This window comes from Haliotis rufescens, unplaced genomic scaffold, assembly GCF_023055435.1.
Source record: "Haliotis rufescens isolate VD_foot unplaced genomic scaffold, xgHalRufe1.0.p SCAF_8, whole genome shotgun sequence".
Taxonomy (NCBI): domain Eukaryota; kingdom Metazoa; phylum Mollusca; class Gastropoda; order Lepetellida; family Haliotidae; genus Haliotis; species Haliotis rufescens.
In genome coordinates this window covers 635,398-662,019 of record NW_025964372.1, presented here as the reverse complement: position 1 = coordinate 662,019, position 26,622 = coordinate 635,398, and the positions used below count along the sequence as shown (strand labels likewise).

Sequence of the window (26,622 nt, the reverse complement as noted above, 5' to 3'; positions counted from 1 at the left end):
AGCGTTCGCTCGTCACGCCGAAGACATTGGTTCGATTCCCGACATGGGTACAATGTGTGAAGCCCATTTCTGGTGTCCTCCGCCGTGTTATTGCTGGAATATTGCTAAAAGCGGCGTAAAACCATACTCACTCACTCACTCACTACAATATGAAGCAAACAATAATGTTATTCGATGGTGATGTATTTGATACCAGTATCATAGTTGTGTCTTAAACCTTAGGCACTCGTGAAGAGCAACCTCCTCGTGGTGAGTGCTGGGTAGCGCTAATAGCTCTTCCCCCGTGTGGAACCGGGGTAGAATATTTCCACAGCCTCCCATTGCTGGTCGTATGAGGCGACTAAAATGGGCAACCTGTTTGCCGTGGGTTGCGTCCCTGTGTCGGCGGAGGACGGGAGTCTGGTAGTTGAGGGCACTGGTTCCTGGAACTGTGTTCCTTTGCCCAACACACTACTTCGACCCTTACTTCGCCTAGACGGGTGGTAAGATGGGCCCGGTCTTATCAATCGGCTGGTCATGCCAGGCCCTGTGCGTATTATTGTAAATGCACATCTGTGTTGTATTGTAATGTATATTTTGGCCTTGGCCGTCCATAACTTGTGTGTATTATCAATTTTGGATTGAATAATTTGCCTAGAGTCTTACGCCAGAAGGCGGTGGCTCATGGGCCAATCTGGTACTTTCGACCTCTGAGTTCTGTATGTCTTCAATTTCTTGCCATGGGCCGAACCAGCCTGACATTTTATTTGATAGACAAATACAGCTATTCATGTTGTTCTTACTGGAGTATAACACCTCTGTATCCCTGATGTTTGCATGTTGGAGATCCGGTGCAGGACAACATCGCTCTTTGTAGCACTCCATGGTGGGTGGGGAGCAGAGGTGCTGAATACATTAATTTCATCATGGCTCACAATCAATCTGGTTCGAACCGTTATGACAAGAAAAGACGTCTAGAAGCTGAGATTTTCTCGGCTGATGAAGATGTTTCTCCTTCACCAAAATCAAATTCTTGGGCTCGGTTTCTTGTAGTCGAAGCACGAAATGAACAACCATTAAAAATAAACCCTTTTGCCATATCTAAAGCCATTGAAGGTATTTGTGGTGAGGTAAAGAATGTTTCACGTCTCAGGAGCGGCTCTCTTTTGGTAGAGTGTGCACGGAGACAGCAGGCTATTAATCTTTTGCAATGTACAATCTTTGCAAACATGCAAGTTGCTGTCTCTGAACATCGAACTTTAAATTCAAGTCGGGGGATCATCCGCGACAGAGCACGTTGTCTGGCGGAAATGTCTGAAGAAGACATTCTTGAGGAACTCAAAGGACAAAGCGTCACGTCGGTGAAGCGTTTCACTAGAAAGGATGGGGAGAACATTGTTCCAACGAATACATATTTGTTCACATTTTCACTTTCAACCATTCCCCAGTCTATAAAGGCAGGCTATTTTAACATCGGAGTGGAGGTGTATGTCCCCAATCCACTCCGGTGTTACAAATGTCAAAAATTTGGACACGGCTCCAAATCATGCACTCGTCCTACTGTTTGTCACCGTTGTGGTAGCAATCATGACGGTTTAGTTTGTACAGCAGACCTCAAATGTATAAATTGTACGGGTCAACATGTAGCGTCATCCAAATCCTGTCCTTTTTGGAAACGTGAAAAAGATATTTTGACTATCAAATGTCAAAACAATGTTTCTTACCTTGATGCTAAAAAACTCTTTGAAAGCCGGACACCTTCATCAAAACAATCGTATGCTGCTGCTGCTGCTGCCGCTGCTGTTACGGTCTCTCGCCATTCAACCAGTAGATCTATAGAATGTCAGACTGACTTGACTTGGACAATTTCTGAGCATCCGGTTCCTCTGACTACAACATCCGAGAGTCAGACAAATCATTCTGTCAGTCCAGGTGCTATATCTTCAACATCTCCGGTTGTGACTCAGGCTGTGGCCCCATCACCGCCAACTCCGAAAATACCATCTTCTGAAATGTCAGCTCCAAACAAACCTTCAACGGACATGGCAAAAAAACAAAAGAAAAAACAAAGTAAAAAGATTACAACAAAGATCCCAACAGTCACTGAAACATCTGTAGATGTTCATAACTTTTTCGAGCCTCTTGAGATGGATGTTACCCCATCTTCACACCACAACAATAGTGGTGACTCATCTTCACATTCACGTGAGCGTTCTCCTATAGAACCACCATGAATCATTCTAGTCTAATTCAATGGAATTGCAGAGGGCTTAGGCACAACTTTAATGAACTACAGTTATTAACAACAGATTGTATTCCATCAGCAATTTGTTTACAAGAGACGTACTTAAAAAATACAGATAACTTTGAATTAAGGCAGTATAGTTCCTATCATTCTTTTTCTCCTCCAGGAGATAAAGCTACTGGAGGTGCTTCCTTGTTGGTGCGGCGGGGCGTTGTTCACAGTCCTGTTCCGCTTGACACGAATTTGCAAGCAGTTGCAGTTAGACTTACACTGCATATTGCCTTCACACTTTGCTCCTTATACATTCCTCCATCTTCAAATCTTCAGCGTAATGATCTACAAAAACTGTACGACCAGCTCCCAAAGCCCTGTCTCATCATGGGTGATCTAAATGGTCATAATCCTTTATGGGGAGGTTCTATCATTAATCAAAAGGGTAAAATCATTGAGGATTTTGTTTCTGATAATGACCTCTGCATCTTTAACGATGACTCGGACACCTACTTACACCCTGCAACTGGTACGTATTCATCATTAGATCTGTCTTTGACGGATTCAGTTTTGTTGAATGAATTCTCATGGTCCGTCCATGATGACCTATGTGGGAGTGACCATTTCCCCACGGTGCTTAAACCAATTAATCCCGCTGTTGATCCACCTTCACCTCGATGGAATTTTGTGAAGGCTGATTGGCTTTTATTTCAATCTTTATGCAAAGATAAATTACTACCTACGTCTTTTCAAAATGTTACTGACCCGATTCAGTTGTTCTCAGATCTACTGAATGAAATTGCTGATGAATCAAGTCCTCGATCAACCCACGTGTTCGTAAACCGTGGTTTGATGACACTTGCAAACAAGCTAGGAAATGTCGTAAGAAGGCGGAGAAGTACTTCCGTAAACATCCCACTGTCCATAATTTAAATATTGTAAAAATTTCAAATGCCAAGGCAAGACGTCTATTTAAGCAAAATAAACGTCAATCCTGGCGGACTTATGTCTCCAAAATTAACTCTCGTACCCCTATGTCCAAGGTATGGAACATGATTAAAAAGATCAAAGGCAAGGGATCAAATTCTACAGTTAACCATCTGAAGGATGGCGATACTATGTTAACTGATAAATCTGCCATTGCCAATAGCATTGGTGAAACTTTATCTCATCATTCTTCTTCATCTAATTACGCTCCTGAATTTCAAAAATATCAGCTTCAACAGGAAAAGAAAAAAGTAAATTTTACATCTGATAATGGTGAAGATTACAATGAGGTATTTTCACTACATGAGCTATATACTGCCTTAGGGCAAGCTCATGATACAGCAGCAGGCGCTGATAATATTCATTATCAGCTGCTGAAACACTTGCCCGAATCATGCCTTGAAACTATGTTAAATATATTCGATGATATTTGGACATCTGGGATGTTTCCACCTTCATGGCATAAAGCCATTGTTATCCCCATTCCCAAACCTGGGCGGGATCATTCTGATCCATCAAATTACCGACCTATCTCTTTAACTAGCTGTGTTTGTAAAACGATGGAACGCATGGTAAATAATCGATTAGTGTGGTACTTGGAAACAAATAATCTTCTTTCCAATATACAATGCGGTTTCCGTAAAAACAGAAGTACTATCGATCACTTAGTGCGTTTAGAATCGTTCATAAAAAATTCCATTGTAAATAGACAACATGCTGTATCAATCTTTTTCGACTTAGAAAAAGCTTACGATACAACATGGAAACATGGTATTTTAAAAGATCTTCATGATTTTGGATTAAGAGGCCGTCTGCCTCATTTCATATCACAGTTTTTAACAGACAGGCAATTTCAAGTCCGAGTGGGTACAACCCTGTCTGATCATTATAATCAGGATCAGGGTGTCCCACAAGGCAGTATTTTGTCTGTCACTTTATTCAGTATAAAAATTAACAGTTTGTCAAAAGTTTTAAATGATTCAGTTGATGGATCACTTTTTGTGGATGATTTTAATCTATCTTGTCGTGGTAAAAATATGCACACAATAGAAAGGCAATTACAATTATGTCTTAATAAAATTAACAAGTGGTGTCTAGAAAACGGGTTTAAATTTTCCAAATTAAAAACTAATTGTATACATTTCTGCAGAAAATATAAGCCACATAAGGACCCTGAACTATTTCTGAATGGCACTCCTATCAAAGTTGTTAAGGAGGCCAAGTTCTTGGGACTTATTTTTGATAACCACTTAACTTTCCTTCCACATATTAAATACCTAAAAGCTAAATGCCTGAAGGCACTCGACTTATTGAAAGTTGTTTCTAATTCAAAGTGGGGAGGGGATCAAACAACTCTCTTACACTTATACAGGTCACTAATCCGTTCAAAACTTGATTATGGCTCCATCGTCTATGGTGGAGCCTGTAAAAGTAATTTAAAAAAACTTGATACGATACATCATCAGGGCCTGAGGCTTTGCCTTGGTGCCTTCAGGACGTCTCCAATTCACAGTCTATATGTAGAAGCGGATGAACCTTCTCTTAAACAACGCCGTCTAAAATTATCTTTACAATATGTCACTAAATTATATTCTAATCAGTCCAATCCAGCTTTTAATTGCGTCTTCAATCCTCTTTACCAAGATATTTACAATAAAAAGTCATCTCTTGTTCCACCACTCGGAATCAGAATCCAGTCTGCCTTGTTTGCTTCCAATATTAAACTGCAAGATATAGCTCCTACTCAACAGTTTTCAACACCTCCTTGGCAAATGGTACGGCCAGAGGTTGACCTTACATTAACAAAATTAAAGAAATCAGATACTAACCAATTAATTTACCAACAAGAATACCACCAACTTAGAAACAATTATGACACTTATAAATCTTTATTTACAGATGGATCCAAGGATGGTGGCGCAGTTGCTAGTGCCACTGTCATTGGATCCAGAACAATATCTTCACGTTTACCTGATAACAGTTCCATATTCACTGCAGAAGCAAACGCCATTTTTACAGCACTTAAATATATCAGTAATCAAGCTAAACATAAACAATTCATACTGTTTTCAGATTCTCTTTCATGCCTTCAGGCGATTAAAAATATGTCATCAAAACATCCACTTTTAATCCAAATTCTCGAATTATTTAATGATCTTGCTACTGGCCAATATGACATCGTCTTTTGTTGGTTACCAAGCCATGTTGGTATCATTGGTAACACAATGGCCGATGCTGCTGCAAAAGCAGCCCTCAACAAATCTGTGACACCACTTCTGATCCCATACACTGATTTTCAACCCATGATTCGATCTTACATCAGAGATCTTATGCAACAGAAGTGGGACGCCCAAGTAGGTATCAATAAATTACATGAAATTAAACCAAATATCGGTTACACCTACTTGGGTTGTCAGTCCAGGTTTGAAGAGGTCATTATGCGACGATGTCGTATTGGCCACAGCAGATATACGCACGAATATTTATTACAAGGTGAGGATCCTCCGTTTTGTATCCCTTGTGATGTAAGAATCACGGTCAAGCATGTCCTGCTTGACTGTGTTGATTTTTCCATCACAAGGGATAAATATTTCAATGTAAAAACAATTAAGGACCTTTTTACTGATGTTAATTCTCGTTTAATATTATGTTTTTTAAAGGAAATAGAGCTTTTTCATAAATTTTGATGTGTTCAATGTATTATTTTAAAAATTGGTAGTGCGAAATTCATAACTTAGATTGTTAGTGGCTGTACCCTTGAGGGGGGTTGAAGTAGCGTAAAATTATTGTCCCCCTAAGAGGGTATGTAAGTCCCAAATCATTCGAAGTATTTTTCTGCGCACTAGGCTTTTAAACGTAGTATCTTCGTTATTTTAATCTAAGGCTTAACTGGTACACTGTCGCCAGTGACTGAAGGGATGATATAAATCCTGCCGGGGTCCATGCAGGAAGCAAAAGTACTGTAAGTCCCCATGGTCCCCAGTATGGTGATCTCCCTTCAGTTGCTGACGATTTCTAGCCCATTTTTAAATTGTGCTGTTCATTAATGCTTACTGCGTTTTAATATTCTCAACTAGTTTTAAATCAAGTCTGTGATATTCTAGTTATTCTACTGTCCTTCGTTGACAGCTTTTTATTCAGTTTAAATATATGTATCATAAATGTATCATAAATGTACTTTCTCGTCACGATCTGGCTGAAATATTGCCCATGTGACGTTAAATAATAACTCACTCACTCACTTAAACCTTAAGTTGGCAGTGTGTCGGCCTAGTAACGTTTTGATAACGTTTGTAATTCTTTGGTCAAATCCAATTTCCATGTGTATGCTTTCTTCTGCCCGGCAGGGTATTAGCGACAAACGGATATATACGTGGATATAAACATGGCTATAAACATGGCTATATACATGGCTATATACATGGCTATATACATGGATATATACATTGCTATATACGTGGATATATACATGGCTATATACATGGATATATACATGGATATATACATGGATATATGCATGGCTATATACATGGATATATACATGGCTATATACATGGATATATACATGGCTATATACATGGATATATACATGGCTATATACATGGATATATACATGGCTATATACGTGGATACATACATGGCTATATACGTGGATATATACATGGCTATATACATGGATATATACATGGCTATATACATGGATATATACATGGCTCTATACATGGCTATATACATGGCTATATACGTGGATATATACATGGCTATATACATGGATATATACATGGCTATATACATGGATATATACATAGGCAACACTTCTGCATATTTGATATACGTACCCTTGAACCTTAAGGACAGGCGACACATAGAACAGACAGAAGTCCACGGTGCTGCAGCCACTCATGGTAATGGGGTCAGCGTCTGTCAGAGGCTGGATCTTGCTGGGGTTGTTGTAAGGGAAGATCATGGAAGTCGGGAACTGAAACAGCAACCCGACATTTGCACAACATATCAACTATGCTCCCTGTTCGTTTCCAAATTTAGCATAGCCTTGCGCTTTAAGTGTGGATGGATGTAGAACGCATGTCACAGGTTGTGTTTGAAATACTGCAAGTATTTCACCGAGACAGCCAGAACAGTCAGGTTTTTCTTTCTCGTTTTAGGAAGATGCTTTAAGGAAACTTATTTCTCTTCTTTCTTTATCTGCTTTACAGAATCACCATACAGTGATACATGGTTCTTTCAAAGTAGGTCAAGTTATCCGTTGAGAGTCTAGGCATTTAGAAGTTGGATGTAGTCACGACAAGGAGATTGTGTACCACACCTTGTTTTTTATATACTTCTCAAAACATGTTAAAGAACACCTGCAATTGACACAAACATGGACTTTTTAAACTTCTTTTGAGTGGTATACATACACAACGTTATATGGCTAGTTCTTGTCCTTTCGTCAGGTGACTGACAGGTGGGAGAACATCCAGATGAAGCCAGTGATGATGTTACTGATGTTATATAACTACGGAGGAGTTGATGGTCGTGACAGTTGGTATAGGGGAGTTGGGGGGGGGGGGGGGGGGGGGGGGGGGGGGGGAGAAGTAGCCCTGAAACGTTGTGTGGTATCCATAACACTCGTTGTCCTGAACCTATGCGTTGTTTGAGTACAGACTTGAATGCCATGCCGTAGAGTTTAACAAAAGGCTGGTGTCCTGTCCTTGGTTTTAGTCTGACGTGGGGAAGGGGTCAAACTACCAGTTGTCCACTCTCTTTATCCACTACACCAAGGAGGGGGTCATATGTAAACTGAACAGAACACTGTGTTAACTTACTCCTTGGAAGCCAGCCATGCCGGGCGTCATCGTGTAACTACCAGTCAACTCCGCAGCAAGGATGATACCAAACTTGTTCTTCCCTCCAAAATCTGAATATGTTGACCACACTTCTCCGTCTGGTCCCTCAAAGTCTCCCCAGGCCATCTGTCAGGCAAGATCAGGTTTGTGACATATCTGACAAACGTTGATAGTTCATGATATATTTCTTCTGGACAAAATGGGAACTTACTTTTCGAATTGTATTGTCTATGGCAGTTGCAGGGCGGGATGGTTTCAAAATAAGTCCGTCCGCATTTACGGATCTGTAAACATATGAAGAGGACAAGAGCGTTAGTTGCTGGGGTGCATGACAGTATAGCTGTTATTGTAATCGATAACCATATCAGTTTTTTCACATTTGTTTACAATCTGGTGTCCCTGGTCCAGATTGTGTGGTAACAGTGGAATATTGTTGACTGTGGCAACATTTACCCTGACTCACGCTTTCTGTTACAGACGCAACACTCACACATGCTCTGTAATGTGAATAAGATACTGTTCATTGCGGCGTTAAGCCAACTTACTCCCCATCCCTGTTTGTGAGGTAAGGTGATTTGGGACTTACCGTCACGTTCAAGACTGTTGCACTTACATAGCGCGCGTGTGTGTGTGTATGTATTTGTGTATGTGTATGTGTGTGCGTGTATATGTGTATGTGTGTGTGTATGTATGTGTATGTGTGTATATATGTGTGTATGTGTATGTGTGTGCGTGCGTGCGTGTGTGTGTGTGTGTGTGTGTGTGTGTGTGTGTGTGTGTGTGTGTGTGTGTGTGTGTGTGTGTGTGTGTGTGTGTGTGTGTGTGTGTGTGTATGATTGTATGTAGGTTCATAACAATAACAATATATAAACAGTACGTACTTCATGCAAATACTTCACGAACATGAGCCTTGAAAGCTGACACGCCTGACATAACTGAAATACTGTTCAGAGCGCCGTTGCGCCAAATTCACTTATTCTGAATACGTCCCGTCTAATATTGTGAACGGATGTTGGCACTTTAGGAATGTGTGGGTTACACTGTCCGTTCATTTACATTTAACTCATGCTTGCTGTAAGAGGCCACCGTGCTTGTCCTTTAGGGGTGGCTGACGGCATCGGGTGGTCAGGCCCACTAACTTGGTTGATGCATGTCATCATATCCTAATTGCGTAGATCGATGTTCATGATGTCAGTCACTGGATTGTCACTTCTAGACCCGATTTTCTACAGATCGCTGTCCTTTAGCTGGAACACTGCTGAGTACGGCGTTAAACAAAAAATAAACAAACAAACAAACAAAACTGTCTGGATCCCTTGTGTCCCCTACTCGAACAATTATTAGAAACTAAAGTACCCTGTGAGTTATGGCATTATGGTGTCTTTTGTTGCCGTATTCGGTATTATATTTAGTTAGCTCCAGCCTCGCCTCATATGATTTTGCAGGGGCGGTCGGGTAGCCTAGTGGTTAAAGCGTTCGCTCGTCACGCCGAAGACATGGGTTCGATTCCCGACAATGAGTACAATGTGTGAAGCCCATTTCTGGTGTCCCCCGCCGTGATATTGCTGGAATATTGCTAAAAGCGGCGTAAAACCCCACTCACTCACTCACTCATATGATCCTGCTGGCCTGACATGACACCAAATATGGCAACTAAAACACCATAATAAATTTATAATGCCGAAATGTTTTCACTGTCTGGTATCTCTGTTGCACATGTCAAAATAAAAACTGGACACTTGCAACTGTTGACGTTAAGGGTAATGGGAGACTACTCTTCAAACCTTCGGGGCCAAACCTTGTTGAATTAACTGTAATCACATATCAATAAAGACATGAAAGTTATTTCTTTCAAAATTAATGTCCTTGGACATCACGATTAATTATATAAAAACACAAAACAGTGTCGAATACCGAACTTCTGGACCAGACTTGTTGTGTGCAATATGTGAGGTGGGTTTAGATGGCTGTTGCTGACGGTATAGGGTACAGGCCAGGAATACCAGCTTGGGTTTATACTGACGTCCTACGGGCACATGTGGGGTTAGTAGTTCTGCTTCTGATTGGTCAATATCACTTTGAGGCATTATAAATTGTATATATACTTCATGATCAAAGACTTGTTCGAGCCGCCGATCATATCACTTATCCCAACAGGTCCTGTGCTCAGAGTAGAGACGACTGCTAGTAGCGCTGTATTGGGCTCTGACGCGTCTGAAACGGAACATAGCACTTGAGAAAATGGGAAACCTGGGAAAATAAAGACTACTAAAATATAACCAAATCTTTCTGTTGTATTTCTTGAAAACTGACAGGAACTGAAATTTATATTTAGAATTGTCCCCGGAAATACCAAATAAAGAGAACAAAGTGTTGTGAGTATTATTATTGTTATTACCGTTAAACATCCTACAAAGTCTGAAACGAAACAGCACTTGAGCTGTATAATTAGTCACAAATTAAGACCACATTATACCAAAATCTACCTGTTGTATGTATTGACAGAAAATGAAAAGAATTAATATATAGTATTGTCTAAAAAAACACCAACTAAAGAGAACATAATCTTGTCAGTATCAATATTGTTATTTCCGTAAAACTAGTAAACATCCTGCAAAGTAGTTCATGAAAATGTACCACGGTAATGTGTTCTCCTACAAACTGTACACATAATGTCCTTCGTTTGTAAATAAGAAACGTCTCTTTTGCCTAGTGAATAGTTTGAAGATATTTCGATGAGGAGGTAATAGTAATCCTGAGTGCTGCTTCATGTAATGTATTTCCCACAACTGTTTTATGGTGACAAATAAAACAGCTTGAAACAGACACTGGACCATAGATGAGGCTATATGGCAAAAGACACGCATGAATGTCATAAGATGTTATCTGGAAGTAGTTTCCGTTTCTATAAGAAATTATGATATATGTTTCTGTTGTTGCAAAGATTTTGTGACTCTGCATACAGATGATAGATTCCTCATGAAGCGTTCAATAGGCGGTTTTACGCTTTTCAGACTTGATATATGAATATATGTTTGTTGCTAACAGTAGTATGTGCTGGTGTAATTTTGCATTTTTCTTGATAACCAAACAGATTGAAGAAGCAGTGACATGAAACATGTCTTGAAGGTTCTGGTTAAATCGTTGTTATAGTTCTCTCCAGAAACCATTAATAACATCGCATTCAATATAAACATGGAACGTATCTTGAAGGTACTGATTAAATCGTTGTTCCAGTTCTCTCCAGAAACCATTAATAACATCGCATTCAATATAAACATGGAACATACTTTTACAAAAAGAAAACTTATCATCATGAACAAGTTTCATTTACACAATTGCTTTTTTGAATAAAAAGTCTCTCATGCATAAATTTAAACTGACATCATATAATTTTGTGTCTCTTGCACAAACCAAACTGCCTGTTGTCTTTATCATGTAAGGCATATCCGGAGTACATGACCGGTTCTAGTTAAGATATCATGATATTGTCAACCTGTTTTACTTTTATTTTATGTTAATAATAGCGCCCGACATTTTCTTGGAACACGTATATGATAAAGGTTCATGTTTATTACCTTGTCCCCCATGATGGACGAAAGTTCCTGATCTAAAAACGTGCCCTTAATATTAAAGCTGTCCTTCAACTCCTGGAAATCCATTAAACCAATTTCGTTGCACGTGTCTTTAATTTAATTTATCTTCTTTTTTACCAAACTTTTCATCTCAAAGTCGGAAGTGATTGAAGTATTAAACCACAGAGGTTCCACAATTATTTCATCAAAATCAGACACACCAGATATTTCAATCATACTGTAGAACCTTACCCAATTCTGTAAAATAGCTCTCAAAAATAGGTTAAAGAAACAATATTCATACGAGCTCCATTATTTAAAAAAAATGTGGAAATAGAAAATAGGATATTTTGGCTGTCTTTCCCTGATGTCTTTTCCCGTTTCAGAAATGACAATTTTAAAGAATGGCGAAAGGCATTGAGATCTATCATTCGTTATCCACCTTCTTCATGGGGCTTAATGAAATATATCCACTTTATTTTATCAGGTTTGTCATTCCAGATGAAAACTATAGACATTATTGTTTAGCGTTTTGTTGTAACTTTCTGGCGGATTCGTCATTGACGTGAAAACATGCACTATTGTTGACAAGGAAAGTGTTTTGATTACCGTAATTGTGTCAATTAATGTCTACTAATTCCATACATTCTTTACATATTTGTTCGGGGAACTTTTGCGATACAAAAGTTGCGATATAGAGGATTCATCACGAGTGTTTTTTAATATGGGAAATATCAACCGAGTCTTAGTTAATCGGTATTTGCAGAGCCTTTGGCGAGGCAAATACCGATTAACGGGACGAGGTTGATATTTCCCATATTAAAAAACACGAGTGATGAATTCTATTTATCATTTTCACATTTTTGCTTCCCAATTAAGGAATAGTTGCATTAAACATTAACATCAGCAACTTGTCGAAATCTTACGTATAGATCGTGCGTAGTGATACATTTTTTCCATAGCCGTGTAAACCAAAATAAACAACCTCCTAACTCCTTTATGGCATATTCCTTCGCTGAGAAAAAAAGTTCCTCGGATTATTTTAAACAAAATACTTGAACAGACTTTTGCAGAATAATTGAAATAATGTCTCCAACATCAAAGGTATCCATGTTGTTTGTAAACACCTACTCACGTGCACCGGCGAAAAAAGTCCCACTTCCGGTTATCTAATTTGCATATCTAATTTGCATACGTATGTAATTGGGGTATGACATACATGTTTTTATGCCATAAGCTTATGTCATGGATAAATGCTTTAGTTAAATGATAAAAGGCTATATCTTTGTAAATATACCGCAGTAAGTCGCAAACGCAAAGTGGCAGCGGGAAAACGTGCAACCTTCCGCCATGTCTTTCGGAACAGTACTGCAGTAACGAGGCAAACAGTCGTGAGCAATAGATGTAGGTGGTTTTAAAAGGTTCCCTTACTGTATGTGTTGCCAGGTTGAACTGATGTTGTCCAGAAATTGTCCTTATACGGAGCTAAACCAATGGCCCAAGCCAAGAGTGATGACACGCCAATCTTCCAGTGGTCGTTGCCTGGATGGTAATCTCTGCTTACCCTTGCCTGAGAAAGTGAATAGTTATTCATAGCAGATGCATCAAATGCTGCTGTAAAGAGGGAAGTCGATGAGCACTAAATCTGCTAACAAGTGAGTTAAAATTACCATGTAAATGCACTTCTCGATGTCACTAAGGCAACATAGCTTTAATCTTACTCTGACTTATTATTGTTGGAAATGACCGCCTCCGTGGCCTAGTGGTAGAGCGTCCGCCCGGAGAGCGGAAGGCCCGGGGCTCGATCCCCGACCGCGTAATACAAAAAGACGTTAAAAGATGGTACTTGTTGTTACCCTGTCTTGCGCTCGGCATTAAGGGGCTAAAACAAGGACTGGTCGGCTCGGAGTCAGTGTACTGTGTCTGAGTGTTAAACTGCGGCATGGTATCTCAGTGAGCTAACACTATAAATCGGCATCAGTCCGGACTAGTACAAGCAGCCACACAAACACACACACGTACATGCACGTCCCTTTATAAGTGCAATAATCTTGGACGCGACATTAAACCCCATTTCCCCTCACCTATTGTTGGAAATAAAAAAAATCAAGAAAAGACATAGTTGTCAGTAACAGAGATAAGATAAAGTAACGTCGTCTGTAGTGTACCATATGGTAAAAGAAACTAACTATCAATTTCGAAAATACGCACTTCTGAGAGGTCAATTAGAGGATTCAAATCAAATGAGCAGTGATTGAAACGGCTGATTCGAAGACTCCATCTCCATGCAATCTAACATTATTTAAAAATCTATAGAAATACTTATACCGTAGTCGACGTAAAAAGCGCCCAGGGCGCACCCAAGTTTAGAAATAGGGGTCTCTTATATTATTAGAATATGATTTTGCTGAAAGGGTTGAAAGATCGTAAATTTCGTGGTTTATGTTGACAGTCATAAATGATACAAGAGAAGGCTTTGTGCGTATTATACACGACAGATATATTTTTCAAGATTTTAATTGCTCGTAATTAAGGGTGGATGTAGGTTACAAAATGCAGGTTTGGGGGTTACTGCAAATTTCAAAGTATGTGTGAGAATACATAAAGCACAATAGAAACCGAATCCTCGTAAGCGTTTTTCAAGTTTTAGGAACACTAGTTAACGTAACATTTTGGCGTCAAAATGAGCGTGTTTGACGTTATTACTGTGACGTATGGTTTGGAACTTAACTAACTGAACGATGTTGAAGACATGCTTACTCTTCCTCTGAGGCAAAGGGAAATATAAATATGTACACATTGCATAGGATTGTCATATATTTATCAAATGTTATTTTTATGAATACAACTTAGGCCTTCTTGACACATTAAGCCCATCATTTTATGTTGCTATACTAAACAATCTGCATGTTTCAAATAAAATTCTTGGATAAAATGCTTCTTGTTCTTTTCCTGTCACTTTGTTTTCATTAACTGACATTTGTGCACACCCACCTGTGTTACTACGGGAATTTCCAGCGACTGAAGGGCGTGGCGGGGGTAGGCCATACAGTACTGGATTCTCAAGCCATTCTTTGCTGCTCCATTACCCATCTCCTTCAACCATTGCTTGGCTAGATGCACGTCAGTGTGAAGCTGGGTCAACGAGTCAAACTGCTTGTCTAGAAAGTCCTGAAACAGAACGTGCTACATTGAAGACATCTTGTATACATATATGAATAGGAACACACTGATGCAGGTGCACAGTAAAAACTGTGACTTATGATTCACTAAAAAGAATATTAGAGTCAATTTTAATTCAATAATGATGGAATTCCTGCTTTAAAGTACTGATACCTGTAAATGTAAATTTTCTCAGAAAAATGTAAAATAGCTGCACTAAATGAAATGTGTACCTGTTCATAGACAAGCAGTCCCCACTGTCGCGCGGAAGACATGAGATCTGTCCAGAATCGCTGAAAGCAATGTGATCAGTTGTCATCAAATGATAATATAACATCTTTATATGCTTTGCTTGATTAAATCATGTTTGTTTTAAGGGAGCCGGTACGTATCCCCATGCTGCTTCCGGGTTACAATATGTCCCCAGCAAACTATGATGGTCGTATTGGACCGACTAACCGCTCAGTGACCTGGTTATATATTACATGTCAACGTATCCCGATGATGTTGATCGTTGCTCACGAGAGCACTAACTAGTTTGTCTGGTCCATACTCCGCTGTGTAACTGGAATATTTCTGAGTGCAACGTTAAAAAAAGAAGAAAAAAAGTGCTAACCTCTTCTGTTGGTATTGCTTTATGTCCATCAATAATGAAATTGTAGTTTCCCCCATTCTGCTTGGCATATGTGTTATTGGATGACCTGAGAAAGGAAGTTAAAAGATTTTGCAGCTTCCTGAATGATGGGAAGACAAGGGTCTACATCCCTTCGAGCCTCTCACGTCAAAGTTGCTCGAAGGTGTGTCATTTGTGATTTTGCACTCCAATTGTAAGTTATTTCGGCCACAGACTGTAATACAGAAGTTGTTCATCCATATATCGTATCCTTACTTATACTGTTTACATGCTTTTGTAAGTTGTTTACATCTTTCGTTATTTCAACCAGATACTTACCAATTATGCTCGTGGGGTTATAGGGATGGACAATTGGTGCCATTATCCCATGCAGGTAACAACAGCCTGGTTGCTCTCCTACAGCTAGATTATTCCTGGGTGGTGTTATGATTAATATATATAATCCAGATTGGTGGGTCCCAATGACTGATCGAACGCAATTTTCTATAATCGAACACAAATGATTTCGATTTCTCTCTCAATCCTGAGGAACATATGTTTACGGAGAAGAAACTCTGTAATTAGTGACTAGAAATGTGAAAATGCGTCGGTTTTTAAAGATAAAGATCTAAAATAATTATTTGTGTTTGTTTTTCTTAGGTGTTATCTGGTGTCACTGATCGCAAGATTGAAAAACAGCACAAGGACTCTAATTCATTCATGTCCATGACCTATCAATCGGGATCATCTGTTATCATGATTTTACAACCACTTCTCGACACAACTGACTATGGCGTAAAACAAGTTTCAGTCTCTTATAAGTCTTGCTTTGAAGTTGAAGTTAACTGATCCAGGTCAGAGGAAACACTATAAACGTTCATGGCTTTATTGGCATCTTTAAAACCGTCATCTCACCAGCAAAAAAAACGTCGTTTCTCTTTATGCACTTCTTCGAGTATAGTTTAGCTTACAAATGTTTGGGTGTGAGTGAATACCTTACCAAAACTTGCTGTGAGCCAGAACAGGAAGGTTCGTCTTGTTGTATAACCACCTACGTATCAAACCAAAAACAACATATGTATTTACAGGTTGTTGATGGTTTGTCGTTTAACGCCGCACTCAGCAATATTCCAGCAATATGACGGCGGTCTGTATAATAATCGAGTCTGGATCAGACAATCCAGTGATTGATATCATGAGCATCGATCCCAACAATTGGGATCGATGACATGTATCAACCAAGTCAGCGAGCCTGACCACCCGATCCCGTTAATCGCCTTTTACGACACGCATTGTCGCCTTGTACGGCAAGTATTGGTTGCTGAAGACCTATTCTATCCTGGAATCTTCTCGGGTCTCTAAAAAGGACTTTGTTCGATTCATTGCATGCATGGTTTGGACTAATGGCAACACTAAATGTGTAAACCGAGGTTGATTTTGGAGATTTTCAGGAAACAAATGGTAAATCTTTGTACAAAAATAAGTCTTTATCCCAAGCGTATATGCTTATGAGATGCAGACACAATAAACATATGATTAAAACATCAACCTTATGTCATGGACGTGCATACAGTTATAATTTCTCTTGAAGTGGAATAATTAGCCGTTTTCCCACATATAAGCCCATGCTGAAGAACACCTATAAGTTCCAAAAAAGGCAAACTGCTTGTTGTCAACTACTGGAACATGTCTGATAATTTGTAAAGTCACAGATTTCTGTAACTTAACATTTGACATTTACGTTCGGCCAAAATAAGCACCTAAGTCCTTTGAAATCGCAAAACGACCTTTGAAACACAGACGTTTTATATAAAGACATGTTGGATTGAAAGTACCAATTGAATAAACTCATGTTTATACAGCATGTACATTTTTGTCATGTCAGGCTTTCTTGTACAGCCTGTCCTTCAATGATTACATAAACATTCCTGTCATGTAATGCTTTCATATACATTCCTGTCAAGTACTGTTTTCTTATACATTCTTGTCATGTAAACCTTTCTTATAATTTCATGTCATGCAATTCTTTCTTGTTCACTACAATTATATAATGCCTTCCCGAAAAAGAGAACCATTTGACCATCACGATTGCATGTTTCCTACACGTACTCCATTCCGCTTGGAAACACATCACTCCGAGCCTTCCACTGTGTTATACCATGTTGGGAATCGACAGCATACCACCAATCGTCATACTGGAAATATCTGAAAAAGAAACAATGAAAAATGGTTATTCACAATTGTTGCTTTTTGTAACTGTTGATGTAAGCTGTAAATTTTGAAATACTGTATTTTTATTGTGAAATTCAACCTTTTGATGATAGTGTGTACTCTGTGTATCAATTTCGAACCTTCCCTAAAGATTTAAGCATTACTCTATTTTGAAAGATTTCGCAATCATCAAATTTTAATTTATATTTTTTTAACATTCTATATGATAAGAAATATTTATTTTGAAGTTTTAGTAAACATCAGAGCTGGTTTATCAACATACCTGACTGGAAGCCCGATCTGCTGGATGTAACTGGCAACATCCAGAACGGTGTCCTGGTAGTTTTTGCCTGCCTCGGTTCTTCTGTAATAATATGCACCTGTGAAAGGAATTTGCGTAAATTAAGTTCATCACCTTTGACAGAAAAGTCACAGGTATGAATTTGTAAGCGGGGAAACTTGGAATGAGGCCTATTTTCAATCTCGCATAATTACGAAACAAAAAGTCAAATAGGTTCGATTTTTCCAACAATATATTGCTTTGAAATTCGGCTATATGTAACTTTCATAACCTCATCTTGATATATTTGACATTGTGAGACTCTCGCGCGAGATTCTCAATGTGTTCTCCAAACGAAAGTATGTATATTTCCAGACTTGAATACATGGAGTAACCACAAATGCCAACCTATCTATAAAATGTTATGAGCCAATTAATCTGGAAGATAGTGCAAGGCACATATACCGTCGAGTTGGTGATGGTGCAATAAGCATAGCTATTCTGATTATAGAAATAAAATGCTACAGAGTTGTGGATGAACATCTAGTTACCATTGTCAGTCCAGTATCCAAGATAATTGATTGTCAAGTCAGATTTGACAAATTCGTCCTTATGCCCATACCACGTCTGAAGTATTTCTCCCCAGCTGACAAAGGCCTGAATTAATAAAATATATACTAGTAGCCATTTACGATAGCAAGAGCATTCCTTGTTGGGGAAATGCATTGTTATGAGTATACCAAAGGAGGCATGGGAGGCCAGTTTTGAGAGGAGAGATAGTTAGTGACTAAGGTTGAAAGCTGATTTTGCTCTCAGCGTCATATAGTCCTCATCCAGTCCTTGTCCGCATCCAGAGTCTTCGGCGTTATGCCATTTGATTTATTCCGCCTCTGCGTTTAGGGTTTAAGGTTATATTTATGAAATGATAGGTACATGATACTTACTTTGTTGATTCCTTGGTTACCACAGAACATTATGTAACTTGTCTCAAAATATCTCGGCACAGTGTTGACACCTCCCATGACACCCCAGAATAAGTTGTTAATGCCCTTTCCGTTGTTCTGGTGATATATTGATGACGCCATGAACTCACTTGCTGGAGTTATTATCAATGTGTTCGCCGTCTTAGCTCTGTCAAACAAGGCTAGTGGACCGCTTCCATGACCAAAGAGAACGTCAAAGGTGTGTGGGCCCCATCTGAAATCGACATTGTGAGCAATGATCAACGTCGTCGAGGTACGATGACACGTAATCAACCAGGTCACCGAGTCTGACCTCTCGATCCATTTGTCGCCTCTTACAACCAGCACAGGTCCTGGAATGGGACCAGTTCTAACCCGGAATCCCCAGGGGTTACAACTATATGTATTTACCGTAATACATAAATGTACATTAGAGTTAAGAACATCCCGAACTTACATGTAGCATAATGTCCAGGTCAATGATTTCTTGACCAGGGATCCTGGAGAATGTCACTAATCATTCAGTAATTAATATGATAGTATTCAATAAAAAATAATATTCATGTAATGTTCAAGCTTAGAGTATGCATTACTCGCAAACACTTTTGTTTGGAGGGGGAACGGTAGGCCTTGCAGTCGAAGGCACCATAATCCTTTGTGCAGACTCGCGTTCCTTGTGTGTGTCAGAATCAGAGTATGTGATCGTTGGTTCAATCCAGGCTTGCCCTGATTATGTTTTTAGTTTGTCTGCATCTAACACGTGTTTGTGGGTTCCACCACAGCTCAAACGGTTCACACGCCTGGATTGTTTAAAATACTTCTCAGAGCAACATTAAATGTATCTCATCTTCATGTGTCGCGCCGTTCATTTACCGATACCAGATGCATAGTGAGTGAAGGAGTGAGTTGGGTTAACGCCGCTTTTAACAGTATTCCAGTTATATCACTGTGTGTAAGCTTAATGAGGGAGGAAAGCCTGAAGTGATACAGGTCTCAGACGTTTGCCTCTTCAGTGTAACCCACGAGCACGGGTATGGTGCTGACAAACCTAGAAACATAAACGGGGCGAACCAGGATTCGAACCCTCATTCATAGGTTTCTGGCGTGCCAAAGAGACGCATCTCTGCATAGCGAATCGAGGCGCCTTAGACTTATGCCCCCCCCCCCCCCCCCCCCCCTGATGCACATAATCTCCTACACAACTTGAGTGCAATAATGTTAACATGTTCATAGCATTAATAATTACAGCCCACAACGCCCAACAACTTTGACATAATAGTTACACATTATTCAGGGATATTTATGACCATGACCTCCAGGTTTCATGGTCCGCTTCACTTCCTTCAGTGAATTCAACTTTAATCATTGCTCATTTTTTTCACAAATATCGGTGCATTGGAGTTACTTTCACTTCTAGAACTAATCTCTGTCTTCCAAAATATACCACAGAGGCGTGCAATTGTTTTACAAAAACCTAGACATCTGCTGTTTTACTTCACGTTTCATTATACACACAGCTTACTAGCATCTCAATTCATGTGCCCTACAGGGAGTGCGTTGCAGTGTTCATCGAACTTACTGGTTAGCTGTCAAATTCATGCTACCAAATTGACGTCCGGCATAGTAGAGGTAACCCAAGGGAACATCAACCTCTTCTAATGCAATTGCTGGAAAGCCAGACACCGTCTCAGAGACTGTTGAAGCTGCTGTGTTGTTGGACCCGGTGATGAATTTCTATGGCATAGCAATCACAGAATATTGCATGAAATGTGGCACAGTCATGATGCAGCATTGAATCTGCCTGAAACTAATGACCTCCAGAATTCAACTCTGATGTCAGCATCAACCTTTCTGGTACTTGTGCTAAACATGACACGTATGACAATCCGGAGTGTCTGCTGCTGATATGTCAAACAATATTTGAGCTTCATGGTTTTATGTTCATATACTTTCATAGTGTCAATGCTGTCATGTGTCGGACAGGGGACATGCGTAAGTAATTCATGGTGTTGTCATTTAAAGGCCATTGTAGTTTTATTATTTCTATGTGATTAATCCCAGGAGTCAAGAGTGTTTTACAGAATGATGAGAGATGCATTTTCACTATTAGTGAATGTCATCCACTGTCACCCGATGGGGGGCCGCGTTCTGAAAAGGTGAGGGACCTACGTTCATTTTAGGTATAAGGTCACAGTGAAGATCCTCTCACTAAATTGTTTGGTTTCTATCCTGGACAGAATGTTCCTGTAAATACCTCTCACTGATATTGAGGTAAGTTCACTCTCAAATACATACATTCAACCATGTATTAAAATCGCGACACCCCAGGAAGTGTTTTAATGTAGAAGGATGACAAATGATCATTACAATGGGAAATATATCAAGTGGGTGATTGACTGAACTTGAGTATTGAGGTAACTTGTTGCATATGGCTTTCTGATTTAAACATGTCTTGCACTTCACAATGTTTTACATACCCGTAAGTGCTCAAACTGTTCTTGATGTTGTAAGAGCTTGCGCTTTTGTTTTAAGCTCGTACTGCATAACACATGTACTAGTCCTAAATTCAGAAGTGTTGCGGTTAAACAGGAAGTGCTTATGACTTTACATTTGGAAAGCTAGAGGAGTAGAGCCAATTGTACCTCAATAGTCAACATAAGGAATCTTTTACATTGGTGAGGATAGCTGTCACCGCATTGGTTAAGTCAAAATGGTTCATGATATTTATTTCTTGTCGGAAAGGTTTGGAACATGTAGGAAATTGCGGGTATAGTGCTGCTTCTATTTTTGTATGAAACAGAAACATCATTTCTATTTTATTTCTAACACGACCTTATCGATCAAACATGAGTCGATAATAATTGCATTGCTTGAAAGCGTAAATCAAAGCAGCCAAACACTGTATGACCTATTTTCCCTCCAGGAACATGGATCACGACTCAGACTACATCTATCAGGTAACAGCTCACTTCAAGAATATGTACCTACATGTATATTCAACACTGGTTCCTTTCTGGAACTCTTTAGATTTTGGTAAACACATGCCAATTGCAGTGCAACTTTACAAAGTCCCCACAGTGTCTCTAATAAGACAGTTGTATGCACTTCCAAAGTTTTACATTAACTTTTTACAAACACATTAACTTCTGTGCTATGACCAGCCAGAACTTTTCAAATTGTAAGCAAAGGTGGAGAAACAAATGAAATTTTAAATATAGGCTGAATAATACTGGGAACAACTATTTAAATGACCTTGACACATCTAAAATGATCAGAAACCTCCAGTGACCATCTGAAAACTGATTCGATAACGACTGTGCCCTAAAAAGTATTGTTTTGTCTCTTTCAAGGCATTCATAATCAAGATACAAGGAAACATTTTATGCATGTATTTTACTTTCAATCCAATCCAGTCAGTTGTCAGCAAAAGTATATCAAGTAGGAACCTCTATGTTTTGTTATAAGCGCGTTGAGAAGTCTTGCGACGGTGGCAGTCAGTTTCGAACAAATATGCTTTATCTGACATTAGCTTGCCTATTCTCCATTTGAAGGTTCGTCCAATGTACATGTGTGTGAAAATGAACAAATAAATAGTCTTTATGTAATGTAGTGTCATACCTGTTTGAACACAACAAACGGTAAGGCTGGATCGTTGTAGGTGAATATGCCTGGATCTGGTGTGTACTGTACAATGCTGGCCTCGACCTGACTAGATCCTGCCTGGTACAGGAAGCTGTTGGCCTCCCACTGCCCTATGACGTCCACACCACTGGACTGACTGTGCTTGATCAGCATCAGCGATCCATCGGCAAAGGTGTACACATCACCATCAGCTCTGAAGAAATAGGGACCGCTCTCCAACCACACATCTCCCTGGACAATGACGTAGAAGGAGCCGCTGCTGTTGTCAACGTTCACCACAAAGTCCTGTTTTGCTGGAGAAGAAGTCATAATGTCTTGGGGAACTGACTGTAAAACTCAGCATTTAACAGTATTCGAGTATGCGTGTCAACATCATTTGGGTTGGGTGGTTTTTGTTTGGTTTGTTGTTTAACGCCGCACTCAGCAATATTTCAGCTATATGATCCATGACGGCGGTCTGTAAAAAATCGAGTCTGGATCAGACAATCCAGTGATTAATATCATGAGCATCGATCCACGCAATTGGGATCGATGACATGCATCAACTAAGTCAGCGAGCCTGACCACCCTATCCCTTTAGTCGCCTTTTACGACAAGCATAGTCACCTTTTACGGCAAGCATGGGTTACTGAAGACCTATTCTACCCCGGAATCTTCACGGGTCGCATCATTTGGGAGTGAAGCACAAAGTGATGCCTCGGACGTGTACGGAAAGACAGTAAACACTTAACAGTATGATTGTTTAATTAGCATATTACTTGGCGATATTCGCAACCAAGTTTCAGTGTTAATCAGTGAGTTATGAGAGATTCACGTCAGAGCGTGGAATAAATGATTATTTGTGCATGTCTCGAGTGAACTAGGTTTTCTGAAACATGCGGGTTTTTCTGATCTCAAGTGGAGAAGATGTCAGCTCAGCTGAATAACTGTTAGAACAACGTCACATAAGATCGTTCGCGAAGTTATAAACAATTTATGATGTCAACTTCAAATATTTGCGCCAACTATGATTTTTGTGTGCATCTTTTCATCTTAAGTACATTTGAGTACCATGAAGATGAGTATTGTAAGCACTTCGGCGGGGTATTGCTCCCTGATCTGAGTAAGTAAAATATGTCACACACACACACACACACACACACACACACACACACACACACACACACACGCACGTACGCGCTCGCGCGCACACACACACACTGTATATTACAGTGCATTTAATAGAACTTAGTTATCAGCTGGGCTATTATTATCATGAGCCAACATGCTTTCTACGAGCTACATATGCATTTATTTATCATTACCAATATCGATACTGTCATTTGCAATTTTTGGTGCAAAATGTTTGCTCACAATAAGCAATCAAGGCCGATTTATGTCATGCCATGTCACCTGAAAACACACGAAGAACTGCATATTACGGCAACAATCAGACCCGTTGCTCTAGCTCTGGCATCATCAAGATAACATCAAATCAGGTCATATTTGTCGCAGTTTCCATTAATATTACGTCAATATCTGACATAAGAATGGACATAGGGTTTAACGAATTTCTGAACTCCTTCGAACGTGTACATATTTACAATACATTTGAACTTACCTGTACAGACATTTGCTGCTGTAAGGATAGCAACGATCAACACCAGCTTCATAATTGTGTTGACTCTGAACAATATGAGCACACGCTGAGTGATATTATGTAAGACTTTGAACGATCTTACAGAAACCTTGAATCGTTATCTAACAAGGTTATATATTATCACACCATGCCTTTGTGTTATCAGTTTGTGTTCGATTCACCAGTGTGGCCTTGTGTGGATATGTAGACACCAGTAGCAGAATAATGTTGTTGATAACAACATGAATTCATGCAATACACAGACGTGTACTCCATCATCATCATCGTCATCATCATAATAATCATCATTGGTAGTATATTCAGATTAAAGTCAATAAATGAAGCAAAGATGGTTTGGGTGATCCTGGCACAGTCAAGCTGGTTAGGCTCATTATTAGCTCAGGGCCCTTGCCCCTCTACACGCAGCGCAGACAGCGAGTGGTACTTCCCCAGGAAGCACCGCCTAGTCAAACCCGCTCAGAACATTTCCAAGAAAGTGAAGAAGACTCCTCCACACCCTCTGCATTACCCAGGTTGTCTGGGCTGAGTTCCTAGAAGCAAACCCGGTTATTCTCCCACTGGCAGTCAACGTTTTGCAAGGCACCTTAAGGGGCATTCACACGGTACAACTAGTTGTATACAATTTGTTGCATGCAACACATTGCATCGTGTGAACGGGCAAGTCGGTCCAACTTTTGACGTATGCAACTTGTTGGACGCGAGTTGTACCAAATAGGACATGCTCTATTTTCATGCGACAAGTTGTATGAACGCAGCCAATCAAAACGCGTATGAAAATCACGTGACATTTACACGTCAATTTGTAAACAAAAATGGCGACTCCGATTCACGTCGGTAACCTCTGTTTTCGGTATCCTAAGTGTCACCACTCAATAAAGGACCTATGAAAAGTAGGTACGTAGAATACCACTGTACCAAATTATATATTTTGACATTTGCATCGATCTAATTCCCCTGGTTAACTGTTCATGGTGTTATTTGAAACGACGATGGCTATGTGACTGTTCACTGTAGTGTAGACCAAGATGAGATAAGGTCCATAATACGTTTCTAAAACTTAAAATACATCATACACACAAATACACGTCACAGTTTTAGATTCTGTGGAAAAGTATCTATAATATGATGCCATTAACAACTATTTTAGCCAAAGCATCTGTATCACTAACGACATCTGAAAATAGTGTACAACAAAAAAAATGCCATTTTCGCATTTTACCAATTCACTGTTCTAAATGTGATTATTTATTCAAATAACGTATAGCTACATGAGAAGTTCCATTACAAAACCATTGGGTGTCTGCTCTTTGTCAAAACACCAATCTTCATTCCGAAAAGACTCCAATAACCCTATATATTTGTTTTCGAAATATAAAAACTCTGGACCGAACCTCCATGTTGGATAGCGTTGCAAAATCACGGTTCTTTTCGCGTCAGGCGAGATGCCTGTCACATCACATGTATTTCACACTCAGCTACTATACATACATCTCTGAATTCATCATACCATTAAGAATCAATTGACATTTTGTCTAAGTCACTAATACAAACGGTCCAAATGAAATCAACCGCAATATTCAAGTGTGAAACCAAACCCTGTGCTCTGAAACCTACCAGTGGGCCTTCTCATTTAAAAATGTAAACAAAGCAAACTTCTAGTTTTACTTGACATTTTACTATTCCGAGAGATTCGGTCGTCAATTTGTTGCATATATTAGCTCAGTTTATTACGAATATGCTTGGGTCGATAATCGTTGCAAGAATTGAGGAATTAATAATTAGAGTCAAGATACTTATTTGGAAAAAGTCAACAGAAATCGTTCAACGTGCCGCCATGATTGACGCAAAATCACGCACACTGACGACGGTATTGGTCTGCCTTTCCACGTAGTATCAAGGCGAGAATGGAAACGTAATAACAAATAGAACTTGTTGATTTCAGATTGATTCTGATTACTTAACTTACATGACTCATTTATGTATGTATGTGATCCCAGCATCACGGTAAAATTACACCAAACATTCCGCGTACTGCTATCAGTGAACTCGCTAAGTTATGACGGAGGGTTACCGGTAGTGATGTCATATTAGTATACGTCAGCATCAACATTGTTGTACATATTTGTTATTTTCTTTGAGGTGCGGGTGAACTAGTACACAACGCATTCAGTTCATGAAGTAGTTTACTGTTTCAATCTTGAATTATAATTTGAATATCTCTTCAATATCGTTTCACCCAGCAAAATAATGCACTGTATGCAGTACTGTTATTAATATAATCTAAAATGCCATAGAATTTATAAAACTCATAATAATCAGCTGTTTGTTTGGTCATAGACATTCATCGTGTTATCCTTCCCATAAGGAGCTTTGTAAATGTAGCACACTGCAGCATATACATATTTCCTTTGGAGAATTGTTAAATATTAATTGTGGCAAATTTATATAGATAGGTTAATAAAACAGGCTCTTCATTTCTTAAGTTAAAG

At 39.4% G+C, this 26,622-nt stretch overlaps 1 protein-coding gene across 1 annotated transcript in view; it reads right to left on the bottom strand.

The window, feature by feature from the left end:
* Positions 1-26,622, bottom strand: part of LOC124119084 — a 61,197-nt gene that overhangs the window by 9,133 nt on the left and 25,442 nt on the right. Inside the window, exons 12-16 of the mRNA XM_048389188.1 lie at positions 13,056-13,194; positions 10,155-10,263; positions 8,261-8,333; positions 8,029-8,175; positions 7,042-7,181 (exon numbers count right to left, since the gene is read on the bottom strand). Coding sequence (XP_048245145.1) covers positions 7,042-7,181; positions 8,029-8,175; positions 8,261-8,333; positions 10,155-10,263; positions 13,056-13,194 — 608 coding nt within the window. The remainder of the gene's footprint in view (positions 1-7,041; positions 7,182-8,028; positions 8,176-8,260; positions 8,334-10,154; positions 10,264-13,055; positions 13,195-26,622) is intronic.